This window comes from Rana temporaria, chromosome 1 (assembly GCF_905171775.1).
Source record: "Rana temporaria chromosome 1, aRanTem1.1, whole genome shotgun sequence".
In the NCBI taxonomy this organism is placed as follows: Eukaryota; Metazoa; Chordata; class Amphibia; order Anura; family Ranidae; genus Rana; species Rana temporaria.
The window spans coordinates 635,504,972-635,521,350 of record NC_053489.1 but is presented as its reverse complement, the minus strand read 5'-3'; the positions used below and the strand labels follow the sequence as shown (position 1 = coordinate 635,521,350).

The 16,379-nt window shown below is 39.9% G+C and overlaps 1 protein-coding gene and 1 pseudogene across 2 annotated transcripts in view; both read left to right on the top strand.

Moving 5' to 3' along the window:
• The window catches only part of LOC120924459, a 32,037-nt gene continuing 15,658 nt past the window's right edge, over positions 1-16,379 (top strand). Inside the window, exons 1-2 of one of the 2 annotated variants that reach the window (XM_040335430.1) lie at positions 1-247; positions 3,138-3,297. In XM_040335430.1, the coding sequence (XP_040191364.1) occupies positions 144-247; positions 3,138-3,297 (264 nt within the window). In that variant the 5' untranslated portion in view covers positions 1-143. Of the gene's footprint in view, positions 248-3,137; positions 4,116-16,379 lie in introns of those variants that run through there. The other variant, XM_040335429.1, reaches the window with a different exon arrangement.
• On the top strand, positions 14,803-14,906 carry LOC120925150 (annotated as a pseudogene).

Sequence of the window (16,379 nt, the reverse complement as noted above, 5' to 3'; positions counted from 1 at the left end):
AAGGGACAATTGATCACACGCATCTTGCTTGTACAGTAAACAGTAAATACATGACAGGTTATATTAGCCAACTATAGACTAAAGACATATGCCGAGATTGGTTAAGCATAAGTTAATATGTTCTTTTTCAAAAACTTGTTTTAATGGCAGATTTAAAAACAAAGTGGTGTGCAGTAAAAGAAGACCTTGAAAGTCAACTGAAAGCACAGAAAACTGAAAAAAAGACTGCTCCAACTAAGATGATGCCGTAAGTACAAGATAGATAGAAAGATAGATAGATAGATAGATAGATAGATAGATAGATAGATAGAGCAAAGAAACATAATCAGTACTTGTGGGTATAGGAAGTGCTGCCACTTACATATACAGGGCATGTTCTTCTGGGTCCTGCAAGCAGATTGTCGTGGGAGCAAAGACAAAGTAAGTATAAACAGTTGGGTGGTCTAACCTTTATTATTATTATACATGATTTATATAGTACCAACAGTTTGCTTAGTGCTTTACAATGTGAGGTCAGATAGTACAATACAATTCAATATGAGAGGAATTGCTTTATGAACTTGTTGCTTTGTTGTGCTTATGCAAAGCACAAACACACTTAACAGTCATTTTTGATACTGCATTGATATTTTTACAATCTTTCTCTTTTTATGCTATTTAATTAAATTGGCACTAAAATTAGAACAGCAGAAAAAAAAGTCGCATTTGAGAGCCGAAACAAAGGAAAAGTGAGATAGGAGGTACATACTAGTTATATTCAGACATATTGCATTTATTTTATACAAATCAGTGTTTATTGAAAAGAGGCGGGGTACAAATTTGGGTTTCGGTTGTAGCATTTGACATAGAAATTCCAACACAAGGAGTATTATATACCTGTCGAGCAGATGGACATTGTCATTAGCACAAATAACAAAAAAAGCTAAATAGCTAAAACAATTTAAAAAACATTTTGAGTTTAGTGTCACTTTAAGCACAGAGATTGTTGAGTTTGTATTGTATTGTAGATTTACATCAGTTTTTCATAGATTTACAATCTATTGTGGCTTCTTCTCAATTAGGTGCTATAAGTGGCTCATTAAAGTTGTTCTGTCTACTGACTGGGTTAATTGACCTAAAACAAGCATGCAGATGAGTTCTGTCTTTGCTCTGACCTTGCAGACTGCATGCTTTTCATGGGTCAGTGACATAGAAAGAACTAGACTGGCATGACAGCTAGTCAATTAACACTTAAAGAAGAAGAGAAGAAGGAACAAACCTCTGGACTTTTAAGGTGTCAAATAAAAAAATATAATTAATTACAAATTGCAACAATAAAACATGATAAAATATTTTTTTTATTGTTAATGTCATTTGTTCTATTAAAGGCATATACACACACTGCCACTCGACATGTTTCACTTTTAAAGCTTCTTCAGGAGATTCAGGTGTGTTGTATTAAGTGCTATAGATAACAAAGAAAACAGGAATACATTTCATGTTATTTTAGACAGAGTATTACATCCATCATGCTATTGGCATACAATTAATATGCATGTTTTATTTTACAGATAAATCAAAATAATCACAATACATTTATAGATTTAATATGAGGACATGTATCTTCTTGTAATTATATTTTTTGATTTGACACCTTAAAAGTGAGGTTTGTTCCTTCTTCCCTTTTTCTTTACGATTATATTGGGATGTGGTGTCTGCTCTGATCTCTCTGCCCTACCTCCAAAAAGCCACTTACAGAAGAAGGTCAGCAAGAAATGCCTCCATATTTTTCTCAGTATAGGTGTCCTTCAAAGTGGATTTATCAGTAAATTTACAAGTCTGCATTAATAAGTTCCTGACATGTCATAATATACAGAAACAGTAAAAAATGTAAAAATAATTCAGTTTTTAAAATTTAAAAGCAGTCTAGCCCCAATCAAGCCATTGTGTCTACATATGAAAAGAATATCTTGGTCGTAAGAACATGTGAGTGCCACACCACTGGTCTTATGCCGCGTACACACGATCATTTAAAATGACATAGTTTTTCGGCTTCTGAAAAACGACAAAAAAAATTTGAACATGCTGCATTTGTTCATGTCGTTTTTTAAAATGTATTTTTTCGTGCTGTTAAAAATGATCGTGTGTGGGCAAAAATGAAGTTTTAAACCCGCGCATGCCCAGAAGCAAGTTATGAGACGGAAGCTTTTCTTCAGGTAAAACTACCATTCATAATGGAGTAAGCACATTCATCACGCTGTAACAGACAAAAAAGCGCAAATCGTCTTTTACTAACAAGGAATCAGCTAAAAGCAGCCTCAAGGCGAATAGAACTTCCCCTTTAGAGTGCCGTCGTACGTGGTGTACGTCACCGTGCTTTGTCCATCATTTTTCAAAAACGATGGTGTGTGGGCAACATCGTTTTTAATGATGAAGTTGGAAAAACGTCGTTTTATGGACATCCTGAAAAATGATCTTGTGTACGCGGCATAAGAGTTCAAAATTGAAAGTCTTTTCATTCTTAAATAAGATGACATGGAATAACACAAACCAAAACAAAATAACACAAAACAACAAAAACCTTTCAGGGGTTAACAGTCCTCTTTCATCAGTTCCTCTAGTCCCCCCCCCCCCGCTTTACCGATCGCCCCTTCTACTGCCCATATCTGATTCCCCTGCTGCCCCGCCTGCGCTGGCCTAGACCCTGTACATGGGGTCTGGTACTACCCCCTTATCAGTGGTCCTGTTATCACCCAGTTTTATCCAGCTTCCCATGGGTCTCTTAACAGCACTCAGCAGGGATAGCTCACATAGATGAACCATGCAGAAATTGTGGGGGGGCTGTTAAGAAGACTATTAACACAGCACACAGCTAACTAGCTAGGGTAACAGATCTCCTGAACAGGAAAAAATCTCACTATAAGAGTGAAATAATATTTTTTTGGGCCATTTTTAAGACATGTATCTCTGAATAACAACTTTAACTGACACTTTGGTTGTTATTAAACCTGTAATAAGAAGTACTAATGTACAACTTATCAGGGAGGAAAATTGTGTGTACACAGAAGATGCTCTGGCTAAAGGTAATAGGTGGGGGTTTTGAAAACCAGTAAATTAAACTAAACTCATTAATACAATATGTTATTTTCAATTTATAGGACAGAGAGATACCTAACTGCTTCATCAAACAAAACAAATGCAAACAATGATGTCAATGAAAGTAGAGGCATGGAGAAAGAAATAGTTCTGAGCGAGAACCTTGAGACATCCTCAATACATCGTGTAAAAATCACCATTCCAAACAAAATATCAGAGAATGTAAGTAAGAAAACTAAAGTGTCTGAAAATGTAACCATGAAAAATAAAGAGCAATTGGGGAAAACAGAGGATGCTGGGACATCCACAAGACAACATGTCACAGATAACTTTACTCACAAAGTATCTCAATATATACTCTTGAAAACCGAAGAGCAAGTCGAGCAAACAGGGGATTTAATGACACCCACAAGACAGCACACCACAACTACTGCCTCTCAAAAGATATCCAAATATGTGCCCAAGAAAACTAAAGATCAAGTAAGGCAAAAAGAGGATTCTCTGGCATACACAAAACAACATGTTCCTGCTACTACCACATGCAAAATATCGAAACATATACCCAAGAAAACTGAAGAACAAGAGGAACACAAAAAAGATTCTGGGACAAGTACACAAGGGGCTTCCATAGATACTGCTACCCAGCCAATATCTGAATCCATGTCATTGTACGTTCAAGAGGAGGAACAATGCTATGAAACTGTCATTAATTTGTTACAAAATCTGCTGAACAAACAAGAGAGTATACACCCTCAGGATGAACATATTACTTTTCTGATGAGTCTTGCTCCATACATTAAACATGTACCCGAGAGCCAGCAGCTATCAATGAGAGTTAGTGTAATGAACACAATTCTTTCATTCATTCCATCTCTATCTGACTCTTATCACTCTTTGACAACCACTCAGTCACCTTTCACAGACGATCATCAAAGACAGGCAACAGCTCCCCATTCGTCAAAGACCTTATAGGCTTTAAAAACACTTAATTTCAGTTACATAATAAGTCCTGCTATAAGAAGGTGTCACAGGAAAATATGGTTCATACCAAGCAAAATAGAAGAATGTGGATAATTGAGAAAAAAACTTTTCTTTTTAAAAATCAAAATACTTAAAAAAAATCCTATTATTCAAAAGGTTTTGTGGCAAAGCAAAAAATGTAGCAGGACCACCAATTATTTACTGGCACATAGTTCTCAAAAGGACCTTACAACTTTTTCCTGTTCATATAAAGCCAATATCATTAACATTGTAAATACCTGCACAACCAAAGTGTTTGTTTAGGCATTACCCAAACATACTCCCATACCTTCCTCTCCCTCCTCTAGAGAATTTTCCAGCATTATTATTTTTACCTTGTCCCTGTAGTAAGAAACAGCTTTTATTACTCCGCTCTTTCCTGGCCTGCAAGCACTCACGACCACAGAGCACAGACCCCTAAAGAGTCCCACTCCGCAGCCCCTCACAGAGGAAGGCATCTGGATCATTTCCCATGACCGGGGACTCTGCTAGGCGACACCTGAGACAGCAGTTTGAGGCTGGAGAAGAGCAGGCCGAATCTAAGATGGTGACCACGGCCTACCAGCACGCTTTTGACCCAGCAAAACAGCCTGACGCAAGGCAAGTTCTGACCCCAGCTACACTCTCCTTTACCCCCCAGCCACATGCACCGGGTCCCATACCAATGACCCCCCTCTCCCACATCCACTAAATATCTCCTTGGATGGGCTATGGGGGAGGCTGCGCTGACTCCTATGGGTGTCACACCACTGCACAGCTGCTACAACCCTGGATCTGAACCTCCCACCACATCATCTCCCTCTAATTCTGGGGACCTATTTTTACTCTCTGACCTGCTTGAAAAGGGCCTGGCCCAGGCTAAAATCACAGGGGACATTAAAGCAGATTTCCATAACCTGGGATCCAGGATTAAGGCCATAGAAAATAAACTTGACATCACTGTCTCCAGAGAACATCCAGGTTCTGCAAAACCAGCTGGACACAGCTCTCTCCCATTATTGACGACCTTGAAAATAGATCCAGAAGATACAACTCCAGGATCAGGGGCTTGCCTGAGTCTGTCACAGATGTCATCCCAGCTGTGCATGATCGTATCAGACATCTTATCCCTGATATCCCACCCTGCAGAATGGAGCTGGATCGAGCAAACAGTCCCTGGGTCCAACTAGGAAGGATGTCAACCCTAGAGACATTAACGTCTAACCACATTTTTTACGTGGTGAAGGAGGAAATCATGAGGCAGATGCATCAACACTCCACACTGACCTGTCTGGGAACCCCCATACATAAATCTTTGCTGACGTTTCACCTTATACTATCCAAAGAAGAAGATCCCTGAAGCCCCTCCTCACAATGCTTTCACAAATGTGACCTTACCACGGGAGGTCTTTTTTGGACACTTAGTGGTTACTTTACAAAGACGCCCTTACCTCTTATGCTTTTCTGACATTTTTCTGGTAAGTCAGGCTTCTTCTACCATCCTGACCTCCCTCTTGGGAGCCCGGGAAGATCGAAGATAGGGGCCCCAAGTTATTTACCATTGTTACTTGTTTTATTTTGCCTAATGCTATATTACCTGTTATACATATATGTGTTTTGGCCAGGGCAGCGTCAATGCGCCTCCCCCATTACTTGGATAGGCGATCTCACAATCCGTGGAGTGGGATGTCTTCCCCTGACATAGGGGACGGCATCAAGAGGTTTTCAGCAGACAAGGGGGATCTTATCCCCCCTGTGTGATCCCATGGGGGCTTATTGTTATCTTTTCTTTTCCTTGGTTCTTTTTTCCAGCCAGCCCCCGGTTCCCCCTGTTGCGGTACCTCTCTTCCCGAGCTCCAAAGTACACGAACCGCCGCTAACCGCCGAAGTGCAATAGGTTCCAACCGGCAACTCTCTCCATACACCGTCCTTAGTGGCCAGTAACCCAATCCCCTCCAGTAACGAGACCAAGCTCCATTATGAGGGTAAAACACGAACTCATTTACTGTGGGCTACCCGCCCGTATTTATGCAGGTCTCCCACCTGGTGGACACTCCCCTAGGGGACCAGATGGGAGACTGAAATAACAGAACAACATTTCAAACGTACATCCCCACCATTTCCCAGCATGCATCACAGTTTCTAACTTTATAACTGCCGAACATTTTATATATTTATGCAGGTCTCCCGCCTGGTGGACACTCCCCTAGGGGACCAGATGGGAGACTGAAATAACAGAACGACATGGGGACTGAGGGCATATTATTGGGGAATAGCAAGCAGACGAACACAATATGTCCAGTATACGGATGGGTCCGTCACATGGCCCCCTCCTTGTGGAACACTCCGGCAGACCCGGCTTGACCCTTTGGCGGGTCAACTTGGGGATGACCGGACGGAGAAGGCGTAGAGACGTCTGTTTGCCGAGATAATCCATCCGCATTCCCATTCTGCTTACCGGGTCGGTAGCTGATGGTGAAATTGTAAGGTTGTAGTGCCAGACTCCACCTCAGCAGTCTGCCATTGTCTCCTGAGACCCGGTTAAGCCAAACTAGGGGGTTGTGGTCCGTAATGAGGGAAAATTCTTGTCCGTATAAATAAGGACTCAATTTCTTTAGTGCCCAGACCAGGGCTAAACACTCCTTCTCCACTGCCGCATAACTCACTTCCCTGGGTAGTAGTTTTCTGCTGAGATACGCGACAGGGTTCTTCTACCATCCTGACCTCCCTCTTGGGAGCCCGGGAAGATCGAAGATAGGGGCCCCAAGTTATTTACCATTGTTACTTGTTTTATTTTGCCTAATGCTATATTACCTGTTATACATATATGTGTTGTGGCCAGGGCAGCGTCAATGCGCCTCCCCCATTACTTGGATAGGCGATCTCACAATCCGTGGAGTGGGATGTCTTCCCCTGACATAGGGGACGGCATCAAGAGGTTTTCAGCAGACAAGGGGGATCTTATCCCCCCTGTGTGATCCCATGGGGGCTTATTGTTATCTTTTCTTTTCCTTGGTTCTTTTTTCCAGCTAGCCCCCGGTTCCCCCCATCTACATGCGCTCCTGGGAACCACAAGCGGAGAGCCACCAGTCGTTCCGACCTCTACTTCCCTCAACCCATTAAGGGTAATGATCATAGACACATTGAGATGCAACACCTTTCTGCTCTATTATGCCTAATTCCATAGCACCCTCTCCTCTCAGAGTGGTTTCCCATAATACCCCGGGGTTAAATTCCCAGGTGAAAAGATGTAAAGCCTTTAATGCATACCACTCTGAGAGATCAGACGTAATCCTACTACAGGAAACACACTTTCCTAGGCGGTACAATCCCTCCTTTTCTGCACCCCAAATTCCCATTGTTCTTCCTTGCTAACGCAGAGGACAAAACTAGGGGGGTAGCCATTCTGTTCTCCAAGCCCTGTAAACTTTCCCTGCAGCTTGAATATAGACATTCCAAGGGAAGGTTCATCTTGGTTAAAGTGGTCATTGATACCCACCTATACTCATTTGTCTCCTACTAAGCGCCCAACAAAGGGTCAAACAACATTTTTCCAAGACATGTTTAAACAATTGGAACCGATGTTGGATGGTATAGTGATCATTGGGGGAGACTCCAATGTGGCTTTTGATCAGGGGCTAGATAAGAATAGACCCCAGCAAACCCAGCTCACTCGCCCCCCCAACAAGAGTTCTGAAATAGCGAAGAAGATCTCCCAATTGGGTTTGGCAGACATTTGGATGGAATTGAATCCCACCAAACGTGATTTTACCCACTATTCCTATCCCCATAATACCTATGCCAGAATTGACCATATATTTCTCTCTATCTCTCGCATCCCATGGGCAGTCAAATCATCAGAGATGTTGCTTGGGCCGATCTCTTCTCTTACATAAAGGACCCACTCAATCTATGGGATATTACTGGAGACCTAATGAGTCCATCTTCTGCAACCTGATCAGGGTGACCGAACTCAAAAACTCCTTAAAATAATATTTTGCAGTAAATAAGGTCGTATCTGAGGAAACCCTTTGGGCTGCACACAAGGCTACGATCAGAGGCAAGATCATAAAATAGCTACTCAAATTAAGAAGGAGAGACAAATAGACATTTAGAGGTTGGAAAGGGAATTTCTGTCTCTCAAGAAACAACATAAAAAGCACCCCTCGAACTCCCTCCTGTCCCATATGGATGCAACAAAACTAGCATTAAATCTTGCTCCTACCACAAAAGCGGAAATAAACCTCCGCTGGTCGGGGGCCAAATTCTATCATCAAAGGGATAAGTTGGGCCATATGCTAGCCACGAAACTCTCCCCCTACCATCGCTCCTATGTTTTCCCCAAAATCGGAACCCCAGAAGGCACTTCCACTCTGAACCCTCAACGAATAATGGAAATCCACTTATAACCTGGATTTTCTGGTTTGATGTACGCGCAATCTAGACTCCTATTTATTTTTTTCTGGAATACAATCTTCTCTATTATCCGAAAGGTCACAGGGTTTCCAGTTCCCAAATCTCCCTCGATAGCCCTTCTCAACTTCTCAGTTTCAAAAATTCCCAAACAGTCCCAGAAATTATTATTTTTCATCCTGTTGGGGGCTAAACTGACTATGGCCAGGGTCTGGAAGAATCCCAAAGTCTCCTTAACAACTGCTAAAAGGAAAAATTCCTGGATCATGACCCAGGAAAAGATGGTTAGCTTGTTGCAAGACACCACACACAAATTTCCTTATTCCAGGGGTCCCCCGGGAGACTGGCATATTCCTCCCTCCTCTTTTCTGTCCTTTTTCCTTTGTTTCCTTCTTCTCGTACCTGCTTTCTTCCATCCCTCTTACTAGACTAGTCTGTATTGATACAGCTTCCTTCTCTCAATACCCTGTTTTAATGGTTATGCAATTTTTTGAAACATGAACTCTGTAGGGTGCTCCCCCCCTTATCCTTGACCTAACAATTTGATGCCCTGGGAGGCCTACTTTCCCCATGATACAGCTTGATCCCAAAGGGGGGTGTCGGAGAGGGCGTGTCTCACAGACTAGGTCAACACAATTATTAATTTCCTGCATGTTGGTAAGGTTTTGTTAAAGGGAGGAGTTATCACAGAACAAATAAAGAGCTTTTATATATTGTAGCTTAGGGTTTAGCTAGCTTCAAAACATGACATTACAAAGCTACCAAGCTTTGTAAACAACAGGAGGTAGGAAAAACTGTAAAATATACAAAAAGGAGCCAAGAGCTCTACCTAATGGTTGTATACAAAAAAATAGAAAATGTTTATATGCAATAAAGTGAAGAAGGATAAAGTGAAGAATAATACATAGCTCTAATTAATAAATCTTTCTTCTCTTTTTACATCCCTGGAAAAAAAAACATTACAATCTGTCTATTGTTAATGAGTACTGTCAACCTAAAATGTAAATGTGTTTTATTGGGATTTTATGGCACGTAATTGTGAAGTGGAAGGAAAATGATAAATTGCTTTGATTTTTTTTTACAAATAAATATCTGAAAAGTTTGGCGTGCATTTGTATTCAGCCCCCCTGAGTCAATACTTTGTTGAAATACCTTTTGCTGCAATTGCAGACTTTTTGGGGATGTCTCTACCAGTTTGCACATCTAGAGTGTGCAATGTTTGCCCATTCTTCTTTGCAAAATAGCTCAAGCTCTGTCAAATTGGATGGAGAGTATCTGTGAACAGCAATAAGTCTTGCCACAGATTCTCATTTGGATTTAGGTCTAGACTTTGATTGGGCCATTCTAACACATGAATATGCTTTGATCCAAACCATTCCATTGTAGCTCTGGCTGTATGTTTAGGGTCGTTGTTCTGCTGGAAGGTGAACCTCCGCCCCGGTCTCAAGTCTTTTGCAGACTCTAACAGGTTTTCTTCTAAAATTGCCCTGTATTTGGCTTCACCGATATGTTTGGTGTGTTCAGGGTGATGTGCAGTGTTAGTTTTCCGCCACACATAGCGTTTTGCTTTTATGACAAAAAGTTTGATTTTGATCTCATCTGACCAGAGCACCTTCTTCCACATGTTTTTCCCCTACATGGCTTCTCGCAAACTGCCAAAGGTACTTCATATGGCTTCCATTCAACAATGGCTTTCTTCTTGCCACCCTTCCATAAAGGCCAGATTTGTGGAGTGTCCTGTGGACAGATTCTCCCACCTGAGCTGTGGATATCTGCAGCTCTTCCAGAGTTACTATGGGCCTCTTTGCTGCTTCTCTGATTAATACGCTACTTGTTCGGCCTGTCAGTTTGGGTAGATGGCCATGTCCTGGTAGGTTTGCAGTTGTGCCATACTCTTTTTCCATTTTGGGATGATAGATTGAACAGTGCTTTGTGAGATGTTAACAACTTGCAATATTTTTTTATAAACTAATCCTGCTTTAAACTCCACAACTTTATAACTGACCTGCCTGGTGTGTTCCTTGGCCTTTGTGATGCTGTTTGTTCACTAAGGTTCTCTAACAAACCTCTGAGGACTTCACAGAACAGCTGTATTTATACTGAGATTAAATTTCTCACAGGTGGATTCTATTTACCAATTAGGTGACTTCTGAAGGCAATTCGTTCCACTAGATTTTAGTTAGGGGTATCAGAGTAAAGGGGGCTGAATACAAATGCACACTACACTTTTCAGATATTTATTTGAAAAAAAAATTGAAAACCATTTACCTTCCACTTCGTTTTGGTCTATCGCATAAAATCCCCAAAAAATGATTTAAGTTTTTAGTTGTAACATGTCAAGGTGTATGAATACTTTTCAAGGCACTGTATACTCCCAGTTTCTGTTATATAGTATGAGTAATTTGCAATTATAGCTGACAATATTGATAAGATTCAACTGCATCCTGGTTTAGGCTTTTGTAGTGTAGCTTAGAAGGGTTTAGCTACATTTATACATACGAACGGTACATATGAGCTACATTCAAGGAGATCTTTAGTGGTTTCAGGTATTTTTTTCCTTTATATGTTTTTCAGCATAAAGGCTTCTAAGATGAATTTGTATCAGATTCTTTATATAGATAGAAATCTATATATAGATATCTATCCATATATAGATAGATATTAGATATATAAATAAATATATAGAGATATATATAAACCTTTGTTTTACAATTAAATATTCAATACAGGGTATACACATGACTTTGCTATCACAGAGTATTGTCAGATTTCTAAATAGAGAGCGTACAGCATATGTTTTTTTTTTTCTTTCAGATTGTTTGATTGCAACTCCATACTCTATCTGTAAGGAGGAATGAGAGGGGGAGGAGTCACTCCCTTGACTTATTCACTTGTGTGTTTAAATTTCAGCTTGAGCTACTAAGCTTTGTGAACAATAGGTAATGAGAAACTGTAAAATATGCAACACATATCTAAAAGTGCCACCTAATGGCTGCATATAAAAATAGAAAATATTTTTTTTGTTGTCGCTGGTCTACTGCAGCATTATTCCAGATATTAGAGTAGGTTACTTATTTACATTTTTTTTATTATGTTTAATTTTCACAGCTTCGCAAAAAGCACAATTTAAATATTTACAAATACTTGTAATTTATAAACTCAATGTGGCGTTATCTTTAAGATTTTGTAGAAATTGCGTAAGTTATGTTGTGTTTCTGCACTAATAATATTTTTAGTGTATTTGTATAGAAAATATTGTTTTTATAAACATTTGTGCAACTATGGCAAAATGTTTAAAATCAGCAGCACCAGCTTTTATTCAATGGGGCCAGTCCTTTCATAAAATGTATAGCTTTGGGGTATTTTAGAAACTTTAAGTAAAAAAAAATAATAAAATATGATAAAAAATGAAAAATAGCAAAAATAGTCTGGCCACCTAAGGTGGAAATTAGGGCCCAACAACAAAAGGGTAATGTTGTTGTTGCACAGATGCCTTCCCCCATCTAGCATTATTCTTTAAAGGAAACCACTGAAAATATAATTGTTATGATGTTTTATTATGAAAGTGATTGTTTGCAGTTTTATATGACACTGCTATATATTGTGTTGTAAATGTTGTAGAAAATAATGACAAAGCTGTGTATGATTAATCGGTTTGTTTATTAGGTATTAAACTTCAAGTATTACTTAATAAATGTAATTTACTATATCATCACAGTTGCCATTCTTTGTTTTATGCAGTAAAATGAGAGACTGAAATCATAAAATGTGTTTAGTTGGGTCAAGAACAGAAAAAACATATTGCAAATTGTATGCTTGCTTGAAGTATTGTTATTTTTTTGTGGTACATACCAAAAACAAGCCAAGAGGAATGCTTAAAGGGGAAAACAGAAATAAAATGGAAAGGTTCAAGGCTTAAGTGAAGCATAATAAATAGCAAACACAGGGGATGTCTGTCCCTTCTACCTCTGCTATTTTAACAAATTATACTGCAGTTTATTTTAGAGAGTACATATTTTTTGTTATTATTGCATTTTTTTACATTTCATTTCTTTCTTTTGTCATATGTTTAAGATGGTATTCCAATTCCAGATTCTGTGTCTAGTTATCTATAGTTGGGATTCAATCAGCATCCTTGGTGCCAGCTGGCAGACTGCATTGTGTTTAGTGAGTCCTTACGAGTCTCAGCTGACCCATAAATTTGTGTAAAAATACACTCAAATCTGGTTCAGATATTACAGATGCTCTAGTAATTGTTTTTACATTAAGCTCTTCTGCCTTACAGCTCTATGCATCTACCATACAGTTGTAATCAGGTTTTATGCAGGGACCATAATTTATTGACAGTTAGAAGAAAATATTAAAAAAAGTAGATTTTCATAACTGAGGCAATGGGAATAGAAAGACTGGCAGTGTTCGACCCCAGGGGACTCAATTGAGAAACACCAACCTTAAATGCAAGGACAAGGCAAGCAGGTGGCCAGATGGCCAAGTCAAACAATCAAGGCCAAATTAAGAACAATTGATGCCCTAGCAGTGGTACCCCCTCTGCCTTCCATTGCTTAAGTTACGGGACATTTGAGACCCAATTCACAATACGAAAGTATACAGGGAAAGTTATTTTCAGTCCAGTGAGAATTGAAATCTACAGCTACATAGCTAAATTAGATAGCCGTATTCTTATGTTAAAGCTTTGTAAATTAAGACTTTTTAAATGCCAGAAGCCACGACTATGTTTAATCTATTTTTTTATACACTAAATATTTAGCTGTAACTGGGAAAACAGCTTTTTTTAAACACTAAATAAATGGCATATAATCAAATTATGTACCTATAAATTAAGAAAAAAAATTAGATTTTGACACTTTTTATAAATCTTTTGTAAAATCAAATACATTTTTTTTTATTATTAAACATACATACAAATATGTCAAATTAATCCATGAGGTATCAAAAATAGGAAAACACACAAAACAAATAAACCTTGCACCTCTCAGGCTAAAGTAGCTTAGCATATAATAAACAAAACTTTATAGAGACATAGATACATAGAAATCTTTTAATATATTATAAAGGGAAAAATATATTAAGAGTTATTTTTATTTTATAACTTTCACAAAACCATTCAGGCAAAATATAATCTGAAAATATCTCAAACCAAACAATTAAAATTGAGTCACTCATTATGCCAAAGAAACCATGTATTAACGATTCAAATTTGAACACAGCAAATAAGGACAATTACAAAAAATCGAAATAATGTTGAGTGTGGCAGTGAAAGAGTTAAGAGCGTGGTATCTAGGAAAAAACTGTGGTGCCCCCCTTCCTTTGGTGCTTATTTTGAGTAATGGTGCATTCGAGGCTGCAAACAATGCAGAGCTGGCAACGGGAAGCCTGAAACTGAATAAGCACACCCTCAATAGACAGTGAAAGGGTGAATGGGAAACCCAGCCTAACACAGAAACTATTGAAACATGTAATGCATTGGTAAAGATGTATGTTGTGCATGTGAGTATTACCAGATACACATGTACTTGTGTAAATGCACACATGTACAAACCTAACAAAGACATACAATACATTGTATTAGGATAAATGCATGCATGGGTCTGCATGGAGTCAGAACTGGAGGAGGATGGCTTTTTGAATCCTTAAATTATTTGTAAACCTGGAACAACAAAAGCCATTTATTGTAATTTATTGTGATCCCTTTATTAAATATCTCTTTATCCTGCCAACAGCCTGATCTTTCTAGATAGCCATGAAAAGACAAAACCCAAAGGATATTTCTTGGCTTACAAGGCACTGTACTGATGCACAACATCCTTTACACAATCCTATTCAGCTTGTGATTACACTGGCAGTAACTCCTACCGGCCTGCCCATGGCTGTAGGCTGACAGTTGCTCCTGAGATCTGTGATGCCATTGAGCATCGTTTTAGTCTTTATTCTCAGCCCTCAGAGCTGGGGGAAGAAGGTAGAGCCTAGCAGTCATGTGATCACTGATTTAAAAAATGGTACTTATGGTAATTTTTTTATAATGTTTTAAATAAGCCATGTTTATGGAAGGCTAAAGGATTACTTTGTTTACAGGCACTTTAAAGGGTTTGTAAAGGATTTTTTTTTTTTATCTTAATAGCTTTCTTTGCTTTAATGCAGTGCTGTTTTCATGTCCTCATTGTTCGTTTTTGCTCTCAAGTTGCTGTAACTCTTCTCTGATCTCCACACTTCCTGGTTGTCTGTTTCCTGATGACCACAGTGCTGGGAGCTTTCTCTCTGTGGTCACTAACTTCAAGGAGGTGTGATTACTGTGTAATCGCTTCTCAGCCTTTTGGCTAAGATCAAGTGTAGTATCTGTTCTTATCAGTTGTCAGAGGAGCGCTAAAGCACCTCCATTGGGAGGGTGGATGCAATCCAATGACGTCATTGCACCTGGAAGGATGGTTTCAGCAGGGACTACGCTGAGCTGCGGGACAGATACTGGGGGCCGGCCAATGGTTGCGTCTGAGCCATCTGGAAGGGTGCTTTTGGTGAGGATGGGTGGCTGCACTTGGTATGGTCTTTTTGCCGAGTTCTAGTCTTGCCTTCTGGCTGGCTGGTGTAAGTGCTATCCCTGTCGGCGATCCGATAGGAGGAGCTGGTACTGCCCTGTGATGGGTCGGGGTAGGACCATGCAAATCCGCCGGGTTGATGGAGGGTCTGGAAGGGCTAGTATTGGTGGAGGCTGCAATTCCAAACCCCCGACCGGTTGATGGCCGGTCGGGGGTTTGGAATTGGAACGAAAAGCCTATGGTGCATGTGCCCCTGGAGTGGCAGTCAAGGGGTATCTGAGAATCACTGTGAGTGAGGGTCACATTGATTTAAAGATACCACGGTCACTGCACCAGATACACGCTTTTTTTAGCACCTGCCTCCTGGGTCGGGCCTTTTGGGTAGGACCGGAGGAATTTTTTATTCCTGGCCGGAGGGCCTGGTCATTGTATACCACAATGGCCACTTCTTTCACTCTCCTCTCCACTATTCCTTTCCCCCACTTTCTTTTATTTAAGCCTATGTTTGTCACGTTTTTGTCTTATTTTTGTTTGTGTACGTTTTGATCACTGTGTGACTATTAGGGTGCCGGTCCTTGGGCCAGCCCTGAACGTCTTGGGAGTGGGTGGACATGGCCTTCTTAGTTCACCTGCTCTCATGGGGTCTCCCTTCGGGGGAGCCCCACCTAGTACTGGGAGGGTTCTGTTTCGGCAGTCCCTCCAAGGAAGTTGGGTCCGTGTCGGCTTCGGTTGCTCGGACCACAGTACCTTAGTCCCCGTCTGGAGCCTAACGCCCCGGGGGATCAGGGTTTTTGGGTCCCTTCTTCACAGGAGGACCACTTGATGTTGCACCCGTCTGCACGTTTTTGTGAACACTCTTTATGTGTGTGCACATTTTTTCTGCACCGGGTGGAGTTTTTTTGAGTATGTTCACACGCTATAGGCTTTTCAAAAAAAAAAAGTGTGATTGCTGTGTGTCTAGTTTCTAGTTTCATTTTCCAAACCATCACTGCTCTTTGGCTCTGTATGCTCTGTAAGGCAGAGAGCCAGGAAACAACATGCAAAAACAAAACTAGAAACTACAGGCACATTATGATTGATTTGTATCTATTTTTAATCGTTTTTAAAAGGAATCAGTTAACTATTATGTCTCTATACCCTGTAAACAGTAATTTCAGCAAAAAATTTTTTTTTATTTACAACTCCTTTAAGGATAAGAGGAGCAATAAATCTCAGTCACTATGCAGCACAGGTTATTCAAGGTGTGAATAAAAAGTTTGATTGAATGGTATCAGAAAGCAAAAAAAAAGAAACAAATGACCTTTATTGACTTTTAAAATAATGGCCATGCTTTTTGCAACT